At 50.6% G+C, this 26117-nt stretch overlaps 1 protein-coding gene across 1 annotated transcript in view; it reads left to right on the forward strand.

Annotated features, from left to right (window-relative positions):
* The window catches only part of IFT172 (intraflagellar transport 172), a 34831-nt gene that overhangs the window by 1581 nt on the left and 7133 nt on the right, over positions 1-26117 (forward strand). The window contains 35 exon segments of the mRNA XM_003354889.4: positions 1187-1330; positions 1562-1674; positions 2117-2156; positions 2451-2516; positions 2719-2798; positions 2999-3086; positions 4471-4685; positions 5601-5724; positions 6108-6203; positions 7370-7531; positions 7878-7931; positions 8445-8548; positions 8718-8803; positions 12398-12510; positions 13359-13526; positions 15058-15194; positions 15434-15541; positions 17405-17489; positions 17758-17850; positions 18427-18504; positions 18747-18995; positions 19174-19252; positions 19473-19529; positions 19532-19592; positions 19782-19926; positions 20390-20479; positions 21036-21133; positions 21312-21447; positions 21526-21642; positions 22213-22355; positions 24652-24745; positions 24904-24968; positions 25138-25318; positions 25554-25663; positions 25788-25917. Of these exon segments, the coding sequence (XP_003354937.2) occupies positions 1187-1330; positions 1562-1674; positions 2117-2156; positions 2451-2516; positions 2719-2798; positions 2999-3086; positions 4471-4685; positions 5601-5724; positions 6108-6203; positions 7370-7531; positions 7878-7931; positions 8445-8548; positions 8718-8803; positions 12398-12510; positions 13359-13526; positions 15058-15194; positions 15434-15541; positions 17405-17489; positions 17758-17850; positions 18427-18504; positions 18747-18995; positions 19174-19252; positions 19473-19529; positions 19532-19592; positions 19782-19926; positions 20390-20479; positions 21036-21133; positions 21312-21447; positions 21526-21642; positions 22213-22355; positions 24652-24745; positions 24904-24968; positions 25138-25318; positions 25554-25663; positions 25788-25917 (3909 nt within the window).

Consider the following 26117-nt stretch of genomic DNA (forward strand, 5'->3'; position numbering starts at 1 on the left):
CAAGAGTTGAAGGGGGCTAAAGGGGGTGGTGTGGCTATTTTCTGACTCTGGTTTGAGGATTTTGATGAAAAAAAAAAGGTGTTTTTACCACTGACTTTGGAGGTGGGTAGGTTTGGAGTAAAAAGTAGCAATGTGTTAAGCTGGGTCTCTCAAGCTCAAATAATTCATCAAACAATTGGAGCAGAAACTAAATTTTTTATTTCAAGGAGGGAAATCCTTAGTGCAGAACCATAGATAACTGGGGCTGGTGGTAAAAGGGACATACATGGCCAGAATAATTCACCAGGAGTTGATCGATTCTAACTTGGGCTTCTGTGAAGTGGATTGTTAAGGAAAACCAACCAACAAACAGAAAACCAAAGTGGCATCATTTATCCTCAGTCACAACTCTGGTTATTTCACTCCCCCTTCCAGAACTTTCATTGTCTGTCCTTTTCCTACCAAATAAGCCCAGACTCCTTAGCCTAGCTTTGAAGACCCTTCCTGAACTGGCCTTAGTCTGTTTTCCTGCTTTACATCCTCCGTTCTGCTATTTATAAGATAGTTTCAGCTAAATTAAATTTTTACTGACCAGAACTTCCCATTGCTCATGCCATTCCTTCTCCCTCGCATCATTTCCCTACCCAACTGACTCTACTCTTCAAAGCTTAATGTCGATCATTTAGACAGAAAATTATCTCAGGCTTTTACCAACTATTACAAGCGCCTGTCCCATGGGACTCTTCCTGGTTTTGTACCATCTTATGAGATCCTTGAGCAGGGACCATGTCTTGCCTTTTGTCTCTCTCTCAGCCCATGGCCAAGTGCCTTTCTCAATAAGATACTCAGAAAACATTAATTGAGCAAATGGCTAAAGACCAAAACTTATCAGACCAATTGCATTTATTTCAGCTGCAGACCTGGGATATGAGGGAATGAGAAGGCCGCTGTGGGGACACATCAGTACAGTTGATTTGCCGCGTCACCTCTTAGTGCATTTGCCTTATGAGTCTCTAGAAGCACTTTGTTCTCACCATCCAGGGCTCTGTGGCCTCGGAGACCTGGATGGATCATGAGCTTCTCTTTGTTTAAGGACTATGATAGAAGGAAAATGCACCAAAGTCACACTGGAAGTGATGGAGCCAGGAATGCGTTTGGCATTCTAGACCAGCACCCGGGTTTATTTTTGCCCCCTTTGCCTCTGCAGGATGGAGCTGCAAAGGTCACCTGCATGGCATGGTCCCACAACAATGCCAAATTTGCTGTCTGCACAGTGGACCGAGTGGTGTTGCTGTATGACGAACACGGGGAGCGGAGGGATAAATTCTCCACCAAACCAGCCGACATGAAGGTGAAGGGGACACCCCTGTGTACCTTAACCTGGTGATGGGGCCTTGTGAACCTAGAGGACTTCCTAAGGCAGGTCCTAGCCTCGGGCGTAGCACATGGCCTCCCCTGCCTTTGCTCCGTATAAACCCCTCAAGCCCAGTGTGCTTGAGTCACACATGCACCTTTTCTTCTCTTTTACTTATTCGAGGTACTTCTTTTCCTTTCCTTTTCTTTCTCTCTTTTTGACTCTTAGTATGGCAGGAAGAGCTATATGGTGAAGGGCATGGCTTTTTCTCCCGATTCAACTAAGATCGCCATAGGACAGACCGACAACATCATCTATGTCTACAAGATTGGAGAAGATTGGTGAGGACAGAGAATGGGCCGTGGGGTGGCAGAGAGAAGCAGGGGAAAGGGAGGAAGCAGCGCCTCGCTGGGGAGCGGGACTAGAGAGGATGAGGAGCCAAGCTGGGCGTGGAAAGCAGAGGCCTCTGGGTCTGTTGTTGCTGCTTCCCTGCCTTTGCCTGCACCACGTGTTCTGTGGTCCCATCCCTGGAGGAATCAGTCTTAGATCACCAAGGAGGCCCTGTGAGATCCTGGGGAGCCAGGAGTGATGCCGTGTCTTTGTTATTCTTCCAAAGCTACTGAGGCCCCTTCTTATGCCTTCTTTGAGGGCTTCTGTGGAGTGGTGGGACCCTGGCGGGCCAGGGAAGGTATCTCTAATTCCTTCCCCCCACACCCAGCATCATTTGTAGCAGTGTATTCGTGGAAATAATCTTTAAGATGCTTCCTTCCTTTTATCCGGCAGGGGTGACAAGAAAGTCATCTGTAACAAGTTCATCCAGACGGTAAAGTTCAGACCAGGCCCTGGGAGATTAGGATGAACAAGCACCTATCAGTAGATCTGCTTATAAATACAGCCAGGAGCTGCATTTGTTAGCATCTGGCTCTGACCTCGCCTACCGCCTGGCTGCTTATTCCCCTGTGCTTTCCTCCTTCGAGCCCAGCCGTCCCCTCCTCTCCTTCCCCACAGGCAGTCTCGGGGGGCGGGGGTGGCTCGCGAGGGCTGTTGAGGTTCGGGTTGTTATCGTGTGCTGGCACGCCTAGACGGGTTTATTCTTTTTCCTCTTTCTTCCTTACAGAGTGCTGTTACTTGTCTGCAGTGGCCAGCAGAATTTATCATTGTCTTTGGACTGGCCGAAGGGAAGGTGAAGGAGGGAAGAGAAACACAGGAGCAGCTGGGGATGGGGTGATGGGTCTGGAGAGAGGAATGTGATTACTCACTCTCCTCCGTTGGGGTCAGGTTGTGTACTGCGGAGACGACACAGGGAGCAGTTTTTGTTTTGTTTCTTTTTCTTTCCTGAGGACCTGGGTGAAATTAGAAGTAGTCTAACATTCTCCCATTTTCAGGTGCGTTTAGCAAACACCAAGACAAATAAATCATCTACCATCTATGGGACCGATTCTTATGTGGTGTCACTGACAACCAAGTGAGTCAGGGAGAGTGCTGTCCCCAGGGCTTGGTAGGAAGAGCTATGAGGGTGTCTGGGCTGGGGGGCCATAGTGTGAAAGATGAGGAGAAACCACAGGGAGGGTAGTGTTTGCCAGAGAAAGGGGACTTGCTTGGTGAGATGGAAGGTTCTCATCGCTTCCCGGATTTCTCTCTTTTCTTCCTTTTCCCCTTTTTTAGTTGCTCTGGGAAAGGAATTCTCTCTGGTCATGCAGATGGCACCATTGTTAGGTATTTCTTTGATGATGAAGGCTCAGGAGAATCGCAGGTATGAACAAAAGATACTGCGGGATAGGGTTCAAGGGAATCCCAGGAAGTTTCCTAGAGGAGGCGGACCTGGTGCTGGGGGAGGGGGCTTGAGGAGTGAGACAGACCCCAGGGAGAGAAACACGTGGATGTGGCCAGAGAGAGGGTTTCAGGGTTTGTTTTTGTTTTTGTTTTATTTTGCTTTTTAGGGCCACACCCGCAGCATATGGAGGTTCCCAGGCTAGGGGTCAAGTCGGAGCTGCAGCTGCCATGGCCACAGTGACGCCAGATCTGAGTGAGGCCAGGGAATGAACCTGAGTCCTCATGGATACTAGTCAGGTTCCTTACTGCTGAGCCACAGCAGGAACTCCAAGAGTTGTTTACTCTTGAGAGGAAAAGATGGAGGATTAAAGGAAGGTTCAAGTTTTAATCTATATAATTCTCTATTGTTTGAATCATTTACGTTAAGAATTACTTGTGTAGGGAGTTCCTTTCGTGGCTTAGCAGGTTATAAACCTGACTGGTATCCATGGGGATGCGGGTTCGATCCCTGGTCTTGCCCAGTGGGTTAAGGATCGGGCGTTGCCATGAGCTGTGGTGTAGGTCACAGACGCTGCTCAGATTTGGTGTTGCTGTGGCTATGGTGTAGGCCAGCGGCTACAGCTCCAATTCAGCCCCTAGCCTGGGGACCTCCATGGGCCACAGGTGCACCCCCCAAAAGAAACAGTTATTTCTGTAACAATTAATTAAATGTATCCCTCCTAAAACAAAGGAGCCATATGCTTCCTGTGGGCCTTTGCAGACTTAGTTAATGTGTGGGACAGCTTCCTTTGGGGACTTGATCAGGCGAATATTAGAGATCTCCAAACACAGGTATTTTGAGGTTTTCTCTTGCACGCGGGAGTGCTCTGCATATGTATGTCAGAGCAGATGTGTGTGTAAGACACAAAGACAATTTGTGTGGAGTTCCCATCATGGCGCAGTGGTTAACGAATCCGACTAGGAACCATGAGGTTGCGGGTTCGGTCCCTGCCCTTGCTCAGTGGGTTAACGATCTGGCGTTGCCATGAGCTGTGGTGTAGGTTGCAGACGCGGCTCGGATCCCACGTTGCTGTGGCTCTGGCGTAGGCCGGTGGCTACAGCTCCGATTCAACCCCTAGCCTGGGAATCTCCATATGCCGCGGGAGCGGCCCAAGAAATAGCAACAACATCAACAACAACAACAAAAAGACAAAAGATTAAAAAAAAAAAAAAAAAGACAATTTGTGAGTCTTCAGCTTAGGCTGGGTTAGGGTGCGAAAGTGTTGGGAGAAAGGTTTCTGCTGAGTAGGATGCTCCGAGTGAGTGCGTCAGATTTCTAAGGCGGATTTCTAAGTAGTGGTTGAAACCCTCTACTTCCGTCTTAGGGGAAGTTGGTGAACCACCCGTGCCCACCCTATGCCTTGGCCTGGGCCACCAATAGCATTGTGGCTGCAGGCTGCGATCGGAGGATCGTGGCCTATGGGAGAGAAGGCCACGTGCTCCAGACCTTTGACTATAGCCGTGACCCTCAGGAGCGGGAGTTCACCACAGCCGCCGCCAGTCCTGGGGGCCAGTCGGTTGTGCTGGGAAGTTATGACAGGTAGGTGCCCTTTCCCGCTGCAGCATCTGCCTGCTTTCCCTGTGTACCCTCTTCTGTAACCCAGGTTTGCTTCTCAACCAGCGTGGGAGCCAGGCTCAGAATCCAGTGATGCTCAAGCCTTAAGTCAGGCCCTTTCCGCTCCACCCTCCCAGCACCCACGGGCCTGCGCGCAGGTCCACAAGGCACCGCACCCTTGTTGTCCGTGTCTGCCTCTCCCCGGGACTCTGCAGCAGAAGTCATCCTCGCTTTCTTTGTGTTCCCATTGCTCCTTTTTGGACCCCTGGCTTAGCATCGATCACATCATATTATACTTTGGTGTTTGTATCTATCTGGCTAAATTGAAGCGCTCAGAGAAAAGAGCCTATTATTCATTTTTTTAGTCTCCAGGGCCTAGATTAGCATCTCGTACATAACACTCAGATGTTTGGTGAATGAATGAATGAACGAACGAATGATGTGATGGGGGGATAAACAGCTAGGGTCTGGGCCCCATCTCTTCCTTGAAACATTTGCAGTCCCAGCTTTGTCCGTCCTGTCTTTCTGTCCCCTTTAGCCCCATGGGTGTCTCCCCTTTCTTTCTTCTCTTCTTCTCTGTGTGTCTCCCCTTCTGTTTTGTCTCTTGTCTTTTTCCATGTTTCTCTACTGCTAACAGCTTATTTTTCTCAGCAGCCACAGTCGCCTTTTGTTTTCTCCACTCGTGTCACTCTTACTCCACTTAACTTTTGACTTGATTTTCCCAGCTTACCTCCTTTGAACCTTTTGCCCTCGCCTCCTGGACCTCCCAGCCTGTCTGTTCTCTTTTATTTCCTCTGTTCTCTGATGTAGCAAGACTAATTTCCTGCCGTTTCGTGAATGCCCACTTGCACTCTTTTTCTCAGCCGCCATCTCTTCTAAAAACCACATACTTAATTTCAGACTTCGGGTGCTCAACTGGAGTCCTCGGAGAAGCATCTGGGAAGAGGCAAAGCCCAAGGAGATTGCCAACTTATACACGGTCACTGCCTTGGCCTGGAAGCGGGACGGCTCACGACTCTGCGCGGTGTGTTCCTAGGAACCCATTTTCTGGCTTTGGTGACTTTCTTCACCTTATCCTAAAATCCTCTCTCCCTACACTGAAGAATCTCCTCTTTCCTTTTGACCACAAACTAAAACTCTGACGTTACGGGCAGAAGGGAGGAATCCACACTTGTTTGGAGGCCAAAGGGAGCAAAGGTCTTGCAGGCGGCGCTGGTCTCTCTCTTAGATGCCGCCGCCGCGTGGTGCCCTTGAGTCCTGCAGTTGCCTCCTTTTTCCTGCTGGTCCTTCCAAACACTGCCCACTCTTCTGTGGATTCTAGAACCTAGGATTTCAGAGTGTCTCTGAATACCGTCCCCATGCCTGCGACCTGTGTGTGACCTTTCACGCTGTCGCTTTCCCTTCCAGGGCACACTCTGCGGTGGCGTGGAACAGTTTGACTGCTGCCTCCGAAGGAGCATTTACAAGAATAAGTTTGAGTTGACATATGTGGGACCCAGCCAGGTATGCGGCTGATAGCCTGCCACACCCACATCTTGCCATGGCTCACGCCTCCTTGGGGTACTTCCCTGCCACCTGGCCGCAGCCACGGTGGGCACATTTAACCTCTGGCAGAGCTGCTCTGAGGAACACAGTGTGTCATGCAACAACTCTCTGGTAACTTTCCCGCTGCAGTTCTCCAGCTGATTGTAAGAAAAGGTTTAGACGTCAGGTCTAAGGGATACAGAGATGGCCATTTACCTCCTTCTGGTTTAGGGAGTTCCCGTTGTGGTTCAGCAGGTTATGAACCTGACTAGTACCCATGAGGATGTGGGTTCAATCCCTGGCCTCGCTCAGTGGGTTAAGGATCTGGTGTTGCTGTGAGCTGTGGTGTAGGTCGTAGACGTAGCTCGGATCTGTCGTTGCTGAGGCTGTGGCGCAGGCCGGCAGCTGGAGCTCTGATTTGACCTCTAGCCTGGGAACCTCCATATGCTGTGGGTACACCCCCACCCTCCACCCCAAAAAGGCAAAATACATCTTCCTGGTTTAAAACTTCACTGTCTGTAAGGTATCAGCTAGGGAAGTTGATAAATAGGATTATGATTCAGAATTCTTTTGTTTTAAGGCCTCTGAACTCACTGTGAATGAGGCTGCAAGCTGATTTCTTAGTTCCTATACCCTGTACTATTACTGTCTTTCATTTACTTTCTTTCATTGATTCCTTCAGTGTTTGATTTTCTCCAGAAATATTCATCCATTCTTTATGTGTTAGCACTGTGCAGCACTGAGAAATCAGAGATAACCATCTGTAATACTTTTTCCCTTCATTGAGAAGATCGTTCTAGCAAAGGAGACAGATCAAAATATACTATATTACACTGCAGTAAAGTTAGCACAAAGATTTGTACAAAGAGCTATGGGAACGTAGGGAGAGTGATTGGTTTTACTTTACTTTGGTAGAACTTTCAGAATCGTGTATCATAAACATCAAAAGACATAACGCATGAAAGCACTTCATAATTAGTCAAGCATTATGTAAATGTGAGGGGTCCTTTTTACCAAGAATATTCTAGGCCAGGCAGAGAAACGAGATGTCACTTTGTTTAGCAATGGAGGTGGGTGAGGGGCGCATCGTGTCTCTCGGGTTGGGGGAGGCCTGCCCAGGGAGCTCAGATGCGTCTCCTCCCAAGGTGATCGTGAAGAACCTCTCCTCGGGGACCCGGGTGGTGCTCAAGTCGCACTATGGCTACGAAGTGGAAGAGGTGAAAATCCTGGGAAAGGAACGTTACCTGGTGGCCCACACATCAGATACACTGCTGCTGGGAGACCTGGCCACAAATCGCCTCAGTGAGGTGGGAACCAAGACCGGAGAGGTGGGGAGTGGGGTGTCCCAAGGCGCTGCTCAGGCGAGCCGAGGTCCCAGGGGACCGGCTCCATGGGAAGCTCTGACATTCTGGTGTTGGGGGACCTGGTTTCAGGGAATGAGACCCCAGAGGTTTAGAATCCTGGAATATGAAAGCACCGTTGGACTGTTTTTATACCGTCTCCTTAAACACAGGGCCTAGGGCAACATCTGATGTAGCATCTCATGAATGTCAGAGCCTCCCCAAGTTCAGTCTCTCTGCCTCCAACCTGTCATTCTTTCCGCACTGTCTTGGCTAGTTAACCTCATTGTTCCTTGTCTTTTCCCCCCACCAGGTAGCCTGGCAGGGATCTGGTGGCAATGAGAAGTATTTCTTTGAAAATGAAAATGTGAGTACAGCTTGATTCACCATCACTGTCTTGAGAAGTCTTTTTCTAGTGTCACTGTCAAAAGGATGGCAAGTGGCAAGGGGTCGAGAGAACAGCAGATACAGTCGGAGGCCGACGTAGAAGAACAGAAGAAACAGGAGTACCCGTCGGGGCACAGCGGAAACGAATCCGACTAGGAACCATGAGATTGAGGGTTCGATCCCTGGCCTCACTCTGTGGGTTAAGGATCTGGCATTGCCATGAGCTGTGGTGTAGGTCCCAGATGCAGCTTGGATCCCACGTTGCTGTGGCTGTGGTGTAGGCCAGCAGCCGCAGCCCCAGTTCGACCCCTAGCCTGGGAACCTCCCTATGCTGCGGGTGTGGCCCTAAAAAGCAAAAAAAAAAAAAAAAAAAAGAAGAACAGAAGAAAGAGAAAGAGAACATTGGGGGTCGCTTTGACCCGATAGCACCCCTCCCTTCACTGTTGAGCTTCCTGCGGTCTCTCCACCGCGTACCGACGCCGTTCCTCCGCAGGTGTGCATGATCTTCAACGCGGGAGAGCTGACCCTGGTGGAGTACGGGAGTAACGATCCCCTGGGTTCTGTACGTACGGAGTTCATGAACCCCCATCTCATCAGGTAACCCCACTAGATTCTCTAAAATTTTAACCCTCAAAGAGTTCCCTTTTGACTTCTAACTCCCGTATCCTTAGGTTAACCTAAGTTCTTCATCCCATGTGGTGTTTCAGAGCTCTTGATAAACATCTGCCTAAGCCCATTTTGCCTCACCTGACCCTTCGTGTTTCAGTGTCCGCATTAATGAGAGGCGTCAGCGAGGAATGGAAGATAATAAGAAACTGGCTTATCTTGTTGATATTAAGACTATTGCTATAGGTGAGTAAGACTTTGTCAGAATCGTGAGAACAAAATCGACGTTGATAAAGCACTTCCATATCACAGCGTTGTGTGCAGTGGAGAATCCAGGAATCTGAGAGACAGCTGCTAAATGTGTGACCTCATTCTTACAGTGCACATGTGAAATGTTGAAATCCACGTGTGTGTGACTGTATCCAAAAGCCTAGATATGGATGCAGCGGTATGTACAGGCCTGCCCATATAATTATTCAGGTTCTCGAGGCATCTATCTTAGGTCTGGAAAATTGTGAATCGTAGAGTAGAACCATTAGCAAATTGAAGAGTTTTCCTGTTTAAGTTCGTAGGATCAGAGACTCTTAGAACTAGAAAGGGGCCTTGTGTAGTTTATTAACAGTAGTGATGACTTTATTTGCATTTCACAGATGTTCACATTTATAAGTTATTTTATGTATTATAGTTAAGTTTTTATCCTGAAACATGTCAAGCATAGGAAGAATGGAGAAGGACTAGCATGGTATTCTCTACGAAGTTCAGAGAATAACGTTTCTGGATAGTATGGTTGTTAAGAACAGAACTCTGGAGTTAAACCTTCTCACTTTTCTCCTTAACGCCTGTGCGGTCTGATGTAAATTCCTTAACCTTTCTGTATCTCAATTTTCTCAACCACAAAATGAGGATAAAAATAGTACCTACGTCATTGGAAAAGCACTTAGAGACTAATGCCTCGCACATAACAACTGCTTGATAGATGTCGGCTATTCATGATAATAACATTGTTATTACCCGTGTACCATACCTGGTTCTGTCCGATCCATTCATTTCATTATATTTACCTCGTATCTTTTCTGTCTTCCTTTATTGATGGACATTTAAGTTGCTGGTGTTTCACTGTTACAGCAATTCCGTTCTCTAAAGTCTATACCCAGCGTAGAATTGCTGAATCATACAAGAGGTACATCTTCAATTTCACTAAATATTTCCACCTTGCTCTCTGAAGAGGTCGTCCTAATTTACATTCCCACCAGCGGTGCCAGTTCCACAGCCTCTCCAGTACTTGAAATTGTCTGACTTCATTGGCTCAATCTGATGTATGTGAAACCATTTCATTGTATTAAATTTTTTTGTTTTTTGGTTTCTTAGGGCCACACCCACGGCACATGGAAGTTCCCAGGCTAGGGATCGAATTGGAGTTATAGCTGCCAGTGACCTACACCACAGCTCACGGCAACGCCAGATCTTCAACCCACTGAGCAAGGCCAGGGATCAAACCCACAACCTCATGGCTGTCAGATTCGTTACCGCTGTGCCACCACGGGAACTCCTCATTGTATCAAATTTTTGTTGTTGTTCCTTTGTTTATTGGCCATTTGGATTTCTTCTTTGTGAAGTGCCAGCTCATAGGCCTTGCGTATTTTAGCTTGTCTTCTCACTTTTTACTTGAAGGAGTACTGTGTCTGTGCTTTGATCGTTGTTTGCATTGAAGCTATTGTGTCTCAGCCTCTGGCTTGTCTTTTCTCTCATTAATGGCACCTAATGTTAGTTTAGACATTTAGACATTTTTAATTTTAATGTAGTCCATTTTATCATTTTTTTAAAAAGTAAAGTATAGTTAATTTATAATGTGCATCACTTTCTTAATAACGAGTTTGTGTTTTGAGGTCTTATTTAAGAAATCCTTCCCTACTCCCTCCTGTATTATAGCATTTTAAAAATTTTGCTTTTTACCTGGAATTTATTTTTATTTATTTATTTTTTTTGCTATTTCTTTGGGCCGCTCTGGCGGCATGTGGAGGTTCCCAGGCTAGGGGTCGAATCAGAGCTGTAGCCCCCGGCCTACGCCAGAGCCACAGCAACGCGGGATCCGAGCCGTGTCTGCAACCTACACCACAGCTCACGGCAACGCCGGATCGTTAACCCACTGAGCAAGGCCAGGGACTGAACCCGCAACCTCATGGTTCCTAGTCGGATTCGTTAACCACTGCGCCACGACGGGAACTCCCTGGAATTTATTTTTGTGCATAATGTGGATAGGAATCTAATTTTATTTTTTTTCCATATGTTTAACAATTTTTTGAAAGTCCATTCTTCACCCTAATTTGTAGTATTATCTCTCATAAATCATGTTTCCATACTCATGTGGCTCTGTTCTTAAAGATGTTTTGACATTTCATGAATTTTATTTTATTATTTATTTACTTATTTATTTATTTTTGTCTTTTTGCCTTTTCTAGGGCCGCTCCTGCAGCATATGGACATTCCCAGGCTAGGGGTCTAATTGGAGCTGTAGCCACCAGCCTACACCAGAGCCACAACAACACCAAATCCGAGCCACATCTGTGACCTACACCACAGCTCACAGCAACGCCAGATCCTTAACCCACTGAGCAAGGCCAGGGATCGAACCCGCAACGTCATGGTTCCTAGTCGGATTCGTTAACCACTGCACCACGAAGGGAACTCCACATTTCATGAATTTTATATTTAACATGAGAGGGAAGTTCCCATATATATATATATATGTATACATATATATATGTGTGTGTATATATATGTATATATATATACACACACTTAACATGAGCTTGCTGATCTCAGAACTATAAGCATCTATGATAGAAGTAATACTACAGTTCAGTGGCCTAAGTTCTAACAGCAGTAATGAACCATGAGGCTTTGGACAAGTCACCTCACTCTTGAGGTCTCATCTTCAGTGTACATTGACAGAGTTCTTCTCTTAACCTTTTTGGGTCACCGAAATATCTTGGAATATCTAATTGAAGTCATAGATCCTTTCCCAGAAAAAAATATATACACACATAATTTTGTATGTTATTTCAGGGTGTTCCCAGAAACAGGGTCCCTACAGCTCCAGCATTCTATGGTTGTACTTATAATTTTAGCGTATTGAAACATGGATTTATCACTTTGCTTTTTAATTAAAGGGAAATTTATTTTTTTAAGTTGGTCTTCCCAGTTGTGGACATCAGCTGGCATTTGGTCTTTAGCTTAAGTGTATAACGAAATGGGTATATTGTTCACTAATGTGGAAGCTCCCAGGGCAGGGATTGAACTCAAGCCACAGTAGTAATGCATGTCACAGCAATGACAATGCTGAGACCTTAACCACTAGGCCACCAGGGAACCCATAAAACCTCTATAATTTTAGAGGAAACACAGCATCTTAAGCATCTTAGCAAAATCGTGTTGTACTTGCATTCCTGAGCAACCTGCTCTAGACTGAGGTAGCATTTTTTTTCGCAGGGGCTGGGGGGGTCTTCTTTTATGGCTGCATCCATAGCATATTGAAGTTCCCGGGCTAGGGGTTGAATTGGAGCTGTAGCTGTGAGCCTACACCACAGCCATAGCAAAGCCAGATCTGTGCTGTGTCTGCAACCTACACCACAGCTCACGAGAACGCCAGATCCCCAACCCATCGAGCGAGGCCAGGGGTCAAACCAGCAGCCTCGTGGTTCCTAGTCAGATTCGTCTCCTCTGCACCATGATGAGAACTCCCTGCTGTAACATTCTTAAAGCCAGACATTTACAGGCCCCTTTGTGCCTTGTGTGTGCCTGTGTGGACTCTCTTCTTCCCCTGTTTCCTTTACTCTGCAGTGGATCTGATTGGTGGCTACAACATTGGCACCATCAGCCATGAGAGCCGTGTGGATTGGCTGGAGCTTAATGAGACTGGACACAAGCTTCTCTTCAGGGACCGGAAACTTCGTGTGAGGAGGGTTACTAAGGCCTTAGCCATGATTGCTCCGTAAAGGTTGTGGTCCTAGCTGCCATCAGGAACCGTGGGAGGCAGGATGGGACATAATTTCTTGGGGCTATGACATTAGTTTGGCCAAGGGCACAGAAGAATCAACATTCTTTGTATCCGATGTCACCACCCATCTCATCCTAACCCTTAAGGACCCTGTATCTTGATGGCACCAAAGTCCAGAGGGGCATTTGAAGTTGGTGTCTCTCTTACTGTTCACAAGTCTGTGCCCTCGTGAAACGTCCTCGTGAAATGTGCATTCCTCTTCCTCACACCTAGCTGACCTTACCCACACCTGCTGCTCCCGCCACGCTCGTCTGACAGCGTGGAGGTGGACTTGATGAGTCTCCCCCAGCCCCTTATTGATTCCGAGCTCAGGAGGGTCTCACCAGAGCGTTCAACCTCGGGGCCACTCTCTGGTGATTTTTCATTTCATTTTCATTGCATTGTGAAAGCTGCATTACACATTTCTAGGCCATTTGTTTTGTCTGGAGGCCTTAACTTTTGTAATCCAGGCTGGTCACTCGGACCGACTTATTCTGACAGTGAAAGTCTGACCTTCACCTAACTTAAACTCCGAGGGGGTAGACCTTTGCTCTTTTGGTCACTGGCCATCTCTTATTTGGCCGGAGTCAGAATATACCAACTCCACACAAACTTCAAGGGTTTTGGGTTGCAGGTTCGTAGGCTTTGAAATTCAGCACATACCTGACTGGTGGGCCAGCTCACCATGTTTCATCTTAGGGAAATGAGGCTGAGAAGACAACCGTGTATCCTTTTCACTGTACTGTCTGCATCTCCCTCCTTCAGCTGCACCTGTACGATATTGAAAGCTGCTCTAAGACGATGATCCTCAACTTCTGCTCCTACGTGCAGTGGGTCCCGGGAAGCGATGTGCTGGTAGCTCAGAACCGCAACAGCTTGTGTGTGTGGTACAACATTGAGGCGCCTGAGCGGGTCACCATGTCCTCCATCAGGGTATGTCAGCCTCAGAGCCCCTCAGACCTAGTGTCAAGAGGATTAGTTAGAACCCTGAGGAAGCTTCGAAGGCTGCTTGGTTTGCTCTGCCCACCGCCCATCATATCTTTGATGGAGTTGGCAAGGGACACCTAGACCCCTTCCCACAGGGGACGGGGCCCCAGCGCCATCCTGCTTCAGGCTCCTGACATATTAGACCCTTGGAATATGGGTCTCTGTCATAGTGGCCCCAGGAATTCACCAAGGCAGTTAGAATTTTCTTTAGTGAAAGTCTTTTGATGATAAACACTCCGTTTTTGAGTACCTGAAAATGTTCTTATTTAGAGCTTTTGCTCTTGAAAGATACTTGGACTCAGTACCCAATTCTAGATTGACCATCTCTTGAATTTTTTACTTCAATAATTAAATTTTTCAGAAGGTTTTATCTTCAATCTGCCTAGCCATTTTGGGTGGGGTTTTTTTGTTGTTGTTGTTGTTTTTTAGTATGGCCACACCCCTTTGGTTTCCTTTCCTGAAGGGAGGCTCCCCGATTCAATGAGAGATCCTCAGATCTGACCTCCCCATCCTGCAGGAGGACCCAGAGTTTATTCTCTGAATGCTGTACCCTTCCCAGGATGGCTGTACCCTTCCCAGGTGGCCCATCTTCCATTTTTGCCTGCTCAGGTTTTAGCTCACTGGCCTCTTCGTTTTTGCGGAGGGGAGCGTGGGAGAGGGAGTAGGAAGCACTCCTCATGATTCCTTCAGCTGAATTCAGCAGTACCTTAATAAGTATGTTCCAGAGAGTTCCCATCATGGCACAGCGGAAACGAATCCGACTCATATCCATGAGGACGCGGGTTCCATCCCTGGCCTCGCTCAGTGGGTTAAGGATCCAGCGTGGCTGTGGCTGTGGCATAGGCTGGCAGCTGCAGCTCCAATTCGACCCCTAGCCCCGGAACGTCTATGTGCTGCAGGTTCAAGTTGAATTTTAACAGGATGGTCTTTAAAAATACTGAGTCATGGAGTTCCCATCGTGGTGCAGCGGAAACGAAACCGACTAGGTTGGTTGCAGGTCCAATCCCTGGCCTTGATCAGTGGGTTAAGGATCCTGAGTTGCCGTGAGCTGTGCTGCAGGTTGCAGACGAGGCTCGGATCTGGCGTTGCTGTGGCTGTGGCATAGGCCGGCGGCTTCAGCTCCGATTCAACCCCTAGTCTGGGAACCTCCATATGCCGAGGGAGCAACCCTCACAAGACAAAAGACAAAAAAAAAAAAAAAAAATACTGAGTCAAGGTACTGCTGGAAGCAGAAGTGGATGCCACATTTTGTCACCTTATCCCCATCATAGTTAGGAGTGTACTTTAACCCCAGAATAGTACCACAGACAGGGGGTTTTTATCAGCCTGCCTGAAAGTAAATGTTAGAAAAACAGGGCCACTGCTGTTCCCTGAGTGTGTGAGCACCAGGGCTGGACGAGGGTGGGTCTTTTCTGCAGTGAGTCCTTGAAAACACTACCCTGAAATCCTGGCGGGGTGGGGGCGTGGCTTTTGGCAGGGGGACGTCGTCGGTCTGGAGCGGGGCGGGGGAAAGACCGAGGTGATGGTGACCGAAGGTGTGACGACCGTTGCCTACACGCTGGATGAGGGCCTCGTTGAGTTTGGCACAGCCGTGGACGATGGCGACTACATGCGGTGAGGGGCTGGGCTGACGACCCGCAGGCTGGCGGGAGCGTCTGATTCTGAGAGAAGAGGCCCCGACCCGGGGTGGGCGGCGAAATGGCCTCGTGCGAAGAGGACTGGTGATCCCGGGAGATGAGACCAAGGGGCAAAGATTGGCTCCTCCCCCACCCCCCCGCATCCCATCGCAGTGGCCCTCGGTGTCTTCCTGACCGTCGGCTCTTTCCTTGTGCTCTGCTTCCTTCCCTGTCCAGGGCGACAACCTTCTTGGAGACTCTGGAGATGACCCCGGAAACAGAAGCGATGTGGAAAACCTTGAGTAAGCTGTCGCTCGAAGCAAAGCAGCTACACATTGCTGAGAGGTGAGAGGGGCTGCAGAACTGGGGTGCCAACCGGGAGGGGCGGCCACGTGGGTGCCTTCCCCACGGGCTGCTCCTGCCCAGTGTCCCCGCATCGCTTCCCTTCCCTTCCCACGCCCACGCCGACACATATCATAGAACCGTCCGCAGTACAGTCCCGTCCTAGAGCACGGGAGGGTGTCTTTCTTTGTCTTCACTCATACCTTACAATCCTCGGGTTGAGGTGTCTATTCTAAGTATGGTATGGGGTGTGATTAATAGGACAGACATGGCTCCAGACTCTGATTTCAAATATTCTGTGGGTTTTTTTTTTTTTTTTTTTTTTGTCTTTTTAGGGCCACTCCCGTGGCACATGGAGGTTCCCAGGCTAAGGGTCCTATTGGAGCTACAGCTGCCAGCCTACACCAGAGCCCCAGCAACAGGGGATCCGAGCCATGTCAGCAACCTACACCACAGCTCACGGCAACACCGGATTTTTACCCCACAGAGTGAGGCCAGGGATCGAACCTGCCACCTCATGGTTCCTAGTCAGATTCATTTCCGCTGCTCCATGATGAGAACTCCCTGATTTCAAATCTTGCTCCATTTCCCAACCGTGTAACTTAACCTTCCCAAGCCTTGGTTTCTCCTTTTTCTCTCTGTAAAATGGGGGTGATAACAGAACTTGCCTTGCCAACTAGTAAAGCAGAATAGTAATGGCAGGGAAGAGCAGATGAGAGAGTCTGTGCAGAGCCCAGGTTGAAAGTGCTCATTAAATGTCTAAATGTCAGCTGCTGCTCTTTTGGCAGAGTCACTCTTGGTCCCTTTTTTCCCATCCCCCCACAGACTGTCAGCCAGTCCCAGGGACTCTGATCCAGGGTCTTTAAAACACATCCTGGAGTTCCTACCGTGGCTCAGCAGAAATGAATCTGACTAGCATCCATGAGGACGCAGTTTCAATCCCTGGCCTCGATCAGTGGGTTAAGGATCCAGCCTTGCCATGAGCTGTGGTGTAGGATGCAGAAGTGGCCTGTATCCCGCATTGCTGTAGTATAGGCTGGCACCTGCAGCTCCGATTCAACCCCTAGCCTGGGAACCTCTGTATGCAGCAGGTGCGGCCCTAAAAAGACAAAAAAAAAAAAAAAAAAAAAAAAGACGTATCCCGAATCTCTTAATTGCCGGATACTGCTGTCTCCACCCTAGAACTGGCCACCACTGCCTCCTACCTGCAGTGGTGCAAAAGCCTTTGAATTAGTCTCACTGATACTGATGTTACCCCTCTGTGATCCGTTCATCCCGTAGCAGCTGAGGTGATTTTTTAAAAACATGAATTAGATTATATCATTTTCTTGCTCAGAACCTTCTAGTAGCTTACTGCCGTACTTAATATAAACCTCCACCCCTTGCCATGTCCTAAGGCCCTATAATATTTGGCCTCAGCTTCCTTCTCATATCAGGTACTGGCCCATTTGTCTCCAGACACACTGGCATCCCTTTGTCCCTTGCAGTGTGCCCAGCTCACTCCTGCCTCAGAGCCTTTCAGTAGCTCTTCTGCCTGGAACGGTTTTTCCCCATCTTGCCAGGATTGGCTTTTTCTTGTAGACAGGTCTCAGCTCAAATGTCAGCTCCTCAAATAGGCCCTCTCTGACACCAACTGAAGGAGTCCCCTTAGTTTCATCTTTCATTCTCCCAAATTATCTTTGTTTATTTGTTTCCTAAAGAAAGTAAGTTCCCTGAGAGCAGGGCCCTCATCTGTCTTATCCCCTTTGTGTCTCCAGTGGCAAGAATGGTGCCTGGCATGTTTCAGATGCCCAGTATGTAGCTGCTGAACCCATGAATGAGCAATGATCCTATAATAAAATTACCGTTATTGCTTCCATACCATAGGTGCTTTTCTGCTTTGGGCCATGTGGCAAAAGCTCGATTTCTACGTGAGACCAATGAGATTGCAGACCAAGTGTCTCAGGAATATGCAAGTATTCTTCTAATTCCTTCAGTCACTCAGCCCCACGACTCTTTGCTTTCCAGCCATGGCTAATGTCCCCTCCGCTGCTCACTCCACGGCCACTCTCAAGTCGGACCATTTTGGAATTGCCTGCCAAACCTCGAAGCCCCATGAAGATTTTCAGCTTCCGAAGTCTTTTAGCCCCCATGTCTCCTGGCCTTCCTGTCTCAGCCCACAGAGACAGAATGGCTCCTGCAGCACCAGCGGAATAACTGGACCCTCCTTTTCCCCACAGGGTGGAGAAGGAACAGACTTTTATCAGGTCCGAGCACGTCTAGCCATGCTGGAGAAAAACTACAAGCTGGCTGAGATGATCTTCTTGGAACAGGTAATGGGAGCAGAGGAGCTGGATGGAAGAGGGGATCGGGGGGGGGGGGGGAAGCGACTCACCCTCAGGGGAGGAGGAGTGAGCCCTGGCATCTGGGCTCCCAGCGGTTTGGGGAGAACTTTGAGAAAGGTTGATTTCACTCCTCCGTGATGCCCTCCTCTGTGGTAGTCCTTACAGCCGCTCCTTTCTTTCGTAAGACGTCAGCTCTCTCCCCGCTCCCCTCCAGATCCTGTCTCTGCAATTCTTGTGCATGGAGTTGGGGCCAGATTCTGTGAGGCCCAAAGCTTAATTAGCCTCAGTGATACCGATCTTACCCCCTGCGATCCTTCCAAAGCTTATACAGTTTGAAGAGCCCTCTTTAAGAAAAACTGCCTTGGTGGAGCCCATGCAAATAAGGTGCCCTGAAGCTTGAGCTTCTTTTGATTTCACACCAAAGTGTCCTCTGCTTGTGCAGAAGTAAAGGGTGAGGCTTTCGGTACACAGGGGTTGGCATCTTAGCCAGGCCGAGGAGAGCTTGCTGATTTCTGATCTCGTCTCTTCCTGGTGTCCCTCTGCCTTCCGTCCTGGTTCCCTTAGAACGCTGTCGAGGAGGCCATGGCCATGTACCAGGAGCTACATCGCTGGGATGAGTGTATTGCTGTGGCCGAGGCCAAGGTACCAATTCCCTTTTCCCCACAACTGTGGGGAACTCGAGTCCACCAGTATTAGAAACCGCCTCTCTTCGGGGCGGCTAGAGGAACTGGAACAGGGTTGGGGCTGAGACCTCACATGGTGAGGAGTTAAGACCTCAGCGACCGGGAGGATTTCTGTTGTCACTGTGGGACTGGAGAAGCATGGGAAACAGCGGGTCAGGAGGCAGGGATGTGACTCCTGGTTCTTTTCTGCTGCCTGTCCAGGGGCACCCAGCCCTAGAGAACCTGCGCCGGGGCTACTACCAGTGGCTGATGGACACTCAGCAAGAGGAGCGAGCAGGTGAACTTCAGGAGAGCCAAGGGGATGGGCTAGCGGCCATCAGCCTCTACCTCAAAGCCGGGCTGCCTGCCAAGGCTGCTCGGCTGGTGCTGACCCGAGAGGAACTGCTGGCCAACACGGACCTGGTGGAGCGCATCACCGCAGCCCTCATCAAGGGCGAACTGTATGAAAGGGTAGGCTGGCCTCCTCCCCCTGTCCCTTATCCCCAGGGCTCAGGGCCGCTCTCCGGCCCAGAAGAGTCTCAGAGCATGTCGCCCTCCCTGACTGGTGCCTGAGTCTCCTCCTCTGGGGGCTGAGACTTGATTGTTCGGTAGCGGGGGATCTTTGTAGTAATGCCAGGTGTCTTAACAGGCAGGCGATCTCTTTGAGAAGATTCGAAACCCACAGCAGGCCCTCGAGTGCTACTGTAAAGGCAACGCATTCATGAAAGGTACTGGCCACGCGCCACCCCTCTTCGGGCTGAGGGTCTTCTGGCCCCGTTGCCCAAACCGTCCCCCAGCACCTCTGCGTGCGTCTGTTCAGGCTGCCCGGCTTCCGCTCTCCCCCAGCCCTCTGCTTCTCACCTGTGTTCCAGCCTCATTTCTCTGTCTCCCTTTTCCTGAGGCTCATTCCTGGAAGTCTGAGCCGAGTGCCCTCTTTGTCTCCGGCAGCGGTGGAGCTGGCCCGATCGGCCTTCCCCGTGGAGGTGGTGAGACTGGAGGAGGCGTGGGGGACCACTTGGTGCAGCAGAAGCAGCTTGATGCGGCCATCAACCACTACATTGAAGCCAGGTGCGGTGGCACGGGGGGCACAGAGGAGACGTGGGCACGAGGTGCGAGGCGAGGGGGCAGGTCAGGGCCCCCAGGCCTTCCTCGGGGAGAGAGACCTCGGAATGGAGGTGGCAGGATGCTTGGGTGTCTCTGCCTCCATCCGTTTCCCACTCTCCTCACGCGTTTCTGTGCCCGTCCCCACTCCGCCAGGTGCTCCATCAAGGCCATTGAGGCCGCCCTGGGCGCCCGCCAGTGGAAGAAGGCCATTTATATTTTAGATCTGCAGGATCGGACCATTGCGGCCAAATACTATCCTCGTGTGGCGCAACACTACGCTTCTCTGCAGGAGTACGAGGTGAGGAGGAGGCCCTTCCTGCAGCCCAAAGCGCCGCAGCCCCCGCTGAGGAGGGAACCCAGCGCAGGAGGGGCGGCCAGCTCACCGAATCCTCCTTTCCGGGGCCCCACAGCCTCGCCACCCGGCACTGGAGGGAACAGGTTTACTTCCCCCTTTTCCCTCTAACACGACAGAGACCTCTCCCACTCCCAGAGGCGTAAAGCCGGCCTCTAGCTCTCTTCCCGCGCCAGCGGGGCGATGCTTCATGAATAACCCCCCCAGAGTTTCAGCAGGGCCCCTCTCGCATTGCAGAAGCCTGAGGGCTCCTCCGGCTCCCATGTCCTCATACTGCTTTGAGCTGCTCTTGGTTCCAAACAGTAAAAACACCTGGAGCCCCTGTCTCCTCTGTGACCCAGGCTCTGCTCCGGCCCCGCTGAGGGTCTTCTGGCCCCTGACCCCTTACTCCCACCTGTCTCAACCCCAGATTGCCGAGGAGCTTTACACGAAGGGAGACCGGACCAAAGACGCCATCGACATGTACACCCAGGCTGGCCGCTGGGAGCAAGCCCACAAGGTGGTGAACCGGGGGCATTCGTGAGAAGAGACTTCCGCCTTTGCGTTGTGTCGCCACTTGCCTTCATCTCCCCACTTCACCGCCTTCCCTGACAGCTGACAAAGCACCAAAGGCCCGTCTGGGTGACTTTGAGCTCTGGCCATAGGGCAGGGCAAGGATGAGGAAAGGCTCTTGTTCCCAGACCTGCGATTCTGAGGAGAGCAGATGGGCTTGGGGGGCTGGGGCGTCTCGAACACCCCTGCTGAAGCTCTAGTCACTGCTGGCGGTTCCCAGTCCTGCTGCTGGGACCCAGTGGGACAGGAGGAGGAGGACAGTGGGAGCGGGTGCCCCCAGCCCTCCTGCCTTAGCAGAACGTGGTTCTTCTTCGGCTCCTTATGGACCTGGGATTCCCTGAACTGACCAGGAGCGTGGCAGTAACCACTCCTTGGCTGACGGGAGGGTTCAGAGTTTCTGCGAGAACAGGCGCCCTGATGCCCCCCCCGCCTCTGCTGGCCTTTCCCTCTGTTGCTCTCGGGACCTGTGCCTGAGGCTAGCCTGGCTCTGTGTGTCCGCACAGCTGGCGATGAAGTGCATGAGACCAGAAGACGTGTCGGCGCTGTACATCACCCAGGCCCAGGAGATGGAGAAGCAGGGCAAGTACCGAGAGGCTGAAAGGTGAGCTGTGGCCCCAGGGGAGGCCTGGCAGGAGACGGGGGGCTCCAGGGCTAGAGGGAAGGATGGGGTCCGCAGATATGTGCCCTCTGCCCGGAAGGCGGTGACAGGATCTCTTTGGAATGACTCTTGTAGCAGGACTCTGGGTCTAGCAGGCCACAGGTATGTCTCCTGCCCCCAGGCTGTATGTGACAGTGGAAGAGCCAGATCTTGCCATCACCATGTTCAAAAAGCACAAGTTGTATGACGATATGATCCGCCTCGTAGGGAAGCATCACCCAGATCTCCTGAGTGACACGCACCTGCACCTGGGCAAGGTGAGCCCCTCTGCCCTGCCCATCTCTTCCCCAGACAGGCTCCACTCCCCGCCTCCATCCTGACCCCCCTTTCCCCAGGAGCTGGAGGCCGAAGGCCGACTTCAGGAGGCCGAGTATCACTACCTCGAGGCCGAGGAGTGGAAGGCCACGGTGAACATGTACCGGTCCAGTGGGCTTTGGGAAGAGGCCTACCGGGTAAGACGCTCGTAGCATTCCTGGTACATCCCCCCTCTTTCCCACTCTCACTTAACTAGTTCCAAACTGGTCACGGGTGTCTCTGAAAAACGTCCACACCTACACACGAAATTTCACATATGATTTCATCATCTTATTACCATCTTTCCTGCTTTTTAGGGCCGAACCAGCAGCCTATAGAGGTTCCCAGGCTAGGGGTCAAATTGGAGCCGCAGCTGCTGTCCTACACCACAGCCACAGCAACACGGGATCTGAGCCGTGTCTGCAACCTGCACCACAGCTCAGAGCAACGCCGGATCCTTAACCCACTGAGCGAGGCCAGGGATCACACCTGTGTCTTCATGGATACTGGTCAGGTTTGTTACTGCTGAGCCACTGTGGGAACTCCTCACATACAATTTTAATGGTTTGTACATCACCTGAAATCCAACCTTGGACACTCTAAGTAGGTTCATAGACCCTGAGACTTCACCCTCTTCCTGCTGTTGTAGGAGGGTGACCTGATCCTTGTCCAAAGCTGAGGTCAGGTCAGGGACGAGAAGGGAGCAGCCAAGTGGCTTTGTTTTCCAGGTGGCCAAGGCTCACGGAGGCGCAAACGCCCACAAACACGTGGCTTACCTGTGGGCGAAGAGCCTGGGAGGAGAGGCTGCAGTTAGGCTGCTCAATAAGCTGGGACTCTTGGAAGCTGCTATTGACCACGCTGCCGACAACTGGTGAGGCCCCAAGCCTTCTCTTCACTGGCCCCGTTCCAGCTGGAACCTCTGTACCCAGAAAGAAGGTGGAGGTATAACTGAAAAGCATTTCTAGCAGCTGAGGCAAGAGCGAAGAAATGTGGGGAGTTCCCTGGTGGTCTAGTGTTTAGAACTTGGCACTTTCACCACTGCAGCCCAGGTTCAATCCCTGGTCTGAGAACCAAGATCCACCATCAGGCCACTGTGTGCCGCTGCCAGAACACAAGGGTGAAGAAACGGCACTAAGGAGAGCCCCCCGGGAAGAGCATGATAGAGGCACAAATGAGTTAGTAACTCTGTTCCCGTTCCTGTTCCCTGGGGGCTCTGACTGGTGTTTATTTAAGCTTTGGCTCTTCTAAGGAGAAAGGTGGAGAGAGAACAGCTTTTCAAGCTAAAACAGGGAGTTCTCCTGTGGCGCAGCAGGTTAAGGATCTGGCATTGTCACTGCAGTGGCTCAGATCGCTGCTGTGACCAGTGGGTTCAATCTTGGGCACTTCCACATGCTGTGAGCATAGCCAAAAAAAAAAGCTAAAATGCACTGAGCCAATAACTTACTTCTGAGTCATAGAAGTGTGATTTCATTAAATGCAAAATGAGCTTTTCTTTTTAAAATTAATTAATTTTTTGAAGTATAGTTGATTTACAGTATTATATTAGTTTCAGGTGTCCATCATGGTGATTCAGTGTTTTTATAGATTAACTCCACTTAAAATTATTAGGGAGTTCCTGTCGTGGCTCAGCGAAAATGAATCTGACTGGTATCCATGAGGACAGGTTCGATCCCTGACCTCACTCAGTAGGTTAAGGATCCGGTGTTGCCGTGAGCTGTGGTATAGGTCACAGATGTGGTTCAGATCCCGCATTGCCGTGAGCTGTGATGTAGGCCAGCAACTGCAGCTCCGATTCAACCCCAGCCTGGGAACCTCCATGTGCTGCGGGTGTGGACCTAAAAAGACAAAAAAAAAAAAGATTATCATAAAATATTGGCTGTTTCCCCTGTTCTGTACAATGTATCCTCGTAGTTTTTTTCCTTGTAGTTTATTTTTTATACTCAGTAGTTTGTACCCCTTAATTTCCTACCCGTCTTGGCCCTCCCCCCTCTCTCTCCCCACTGAAAACCACTAGTTTGTTCTCTAAATGTGTGAGTCTGTTTGTTTCGTTATATTCATTTGTTCATTTAATTTTTTAGATTCCACATATAAGTGATGACATACAGTACTTGTCCTCTCTCTGACTTACTTCATGAAGCATAATATCCTCCAGGACTGTCCATGTTTTTGCCAAATTTTCTTTTTTATGGCGAAATAGTATTCGCACGTGTTTGTGTGTGTGTGTGTGTGTGTGTACATACATCTTCTTTATCCATTCTTTGTTGATGGAATTTCTGTCGCTTGCCTGTCTTGGCTGTTGTATATAGTGTTCCTGTGAACATTGGGGTGCGTGTATCTTTTCAAATTCGTGTTTTTGTTTCTTCGGATGTATACCCAAGAGTGGAATTGTCGGATCCTATTTTATCTTTGAGGGTTTTTTGTTTGTTTTCGTTTTTGGCCATGCCCGTAGTACATGGATGTTCCCAGACTAAGGATCGAACCTACATAGCAGTGACCCAAGCCCCAGCAGTGAAAATGCCGGATCCTTAATCCACTGCACCACAAGAGAACTCCTATTTTTTTGGTTTCCTGAGGACCCTCCATCCGGCGTTTCCCCTGTTCTGTACCAATGTATCCTCGTAGATGTTTTGGCGGCTGTACCAAATCATATTCCCACCAGCAGTGCAGGAGGGTTTTCCTTTTCCCCACATGCTCACGAACAGTTATTCTGTGTAGAGCTTTTTTGATGATAGCCATTCCGACGGGCATGACGTGTTAGTGTGGTTTGGACTGGCATGTCTTCGATGGTTCTTTTCATGGTTTCATGTTGGCCATCGGTATATCTTCTTTGGAAACACACCTCTTCAGGTCTTCTGCCCCAAAGGAGCTTTTCTTGAGCAAATGTTAAGCCGGTAGTAATCCTGCACCAAGTCCGATTCTGCAGGTGGTTCCCCTTGTTTCTGGAAGCCAGTTTTTCTGCTCGCGTGGATAGGGCTCAGGAGGAGGTGCCGGGAGCAGCAGGAGTCCCTCCTCCCGGTCAGCCCAGTGCTCGCTCTGCTTCTCGGTCACTTGGTATCGACCGTATTTATCTGTCCCCTTTCGTCCCCTCAATCCCTGCTCTGTTTTTCTTTTCCTCTTATGAAAGGAGCTATAGCGTAGGCAACCCTTGTCCACACCTCCCATTGCAGCTCCTTTGAATTCGCTTTTGAACTCTCTCGGCTGGCCCTCAAGCACAAAACCCCGGAGATTCATCTCAGATACGCTATGTACCTGGAGGACGAGGTATGCGTGTGCTTCTTCTCCATCGCTTTTGAGCCTGAGCACAGGGCCCTCCATCCCGTCCCCTAGCCCAGGCATTCACCCCCGCTGGCTCCTGGCTCCCGGCCCCCGTGAGGCCAGTCTTCTTGCCGACACATCCGACTGCCTCTCCCTCCCTCCAGGGGAAATTTGAAGAGGCAGAAGCTGAGTTCATCAGGGCCGGTAAACCCAAGGAAGCCGTCCTCATGTGAGTCGCCCCATAAACTCCTTGGTCCTGTCCTCCCAGACTCAGCCCCAGGATCTCCACCTGCATCGGAACCTCGTAGTAAATCCCCCTTGTGACCTGGCTGTTTGCCTCTCCCCGCTGAGGCCTCAGTCCCCTACTCAGCCTCCTCTCTGTCCTCGTCTGGGAGCAGGTTTGTCCATAACCAGGACTGGGAGGCAGCTCAGCGCGTGGCCGAGGCTCACGACCCGGAGAGCGTCGCCGAGGTGCTCGTGGGGCAGGCCCGGGGGGCCTTGGAGGAGAAGGACTTCCAGAAAGCAGAAGGGCTGCTGCTTCGGGCCCAGAGGCCGGGCCTGGCCCTCACCTTCTACAAGGTGGGGCACCAGATTCAGGGCCGGGAGGGGAGGCGACAGGCTGTGAGAGTCCCCAGGGCACCTCGCTGGCCCCTGGTACTGAGAACCCTCTCGGGAGGTTAGCACTGGGGAGGCGGAAGGAGACAAGAGGAAGAGAGGCCCAAGGACACAGGGCTCAGTGGGCCCTGGCACCTGTGTGGCAGTGGCAGGCTGTCATGCCTGCCTCTGCTCTCCTCATACCTGGAAATCTGCACAGGAGGCTGGGTTGTGGAGCGATGCCCTGCGGATCTGCAAGGACTACGTGCCTGGCCAGCTGGAGGCTCTGCAGGAAGAGTATGAGCGGGAAGCTACTAAGAAGGGGGCCAGGTATGAAGCCTGGGGACCAGGAGATGTTGGCAGGGCCGGGGGTGGGTCCGAGGGTGTGCACAGGATTGGCTTCGCTGCCTGCCCCCATTCCCGGTCCCGGTCCCGAGTGCTCCCATGTCCACAGGGGCATGGAGGGGCTGGTGGAACAAGCACGGCAGTGGGAGCAGGCCGGAGAGTTCAGCCGCGCGGTCTACTGCTACCTCAAGGTGCGGGATGCGGGAAGCAGCGGCCTGGTGGAGAAGTGCTGGATGAAGGTGAGGCCCCCGCGCCAGCCTGGCCCTGTGCTCCCGCCTCCACCGCAGCCCGCATTCCTTCTCAGACACTCATCTTCTTCCTCCCATGTCTTTGTTTTCAGTCGGGTAGCAGCTGTCTCCTGAGTGCTTGCTGGATGCTAGATCCAGAACCTCTGAAGGGTTTCAAAAGGGATGTAAGGCAGAACCCAGAGAGCCAGAAA

Source organism: Sus scrofa, chromosome 3, assembly GCF_000003025.6.
Source record: "Sus scrofa isolate TJ Tabasco breed Duroc chromosome 3, Sscrofa11.1, whole genome shotgun sequence".
In the NCBI taxonomy this organism is placed as follows: domain Eukaryota; kingdom Metazoa; phylum Chordata; class Mammalia; order Artiodactyla; family Suidae; genus Sus; species Sus scrofa.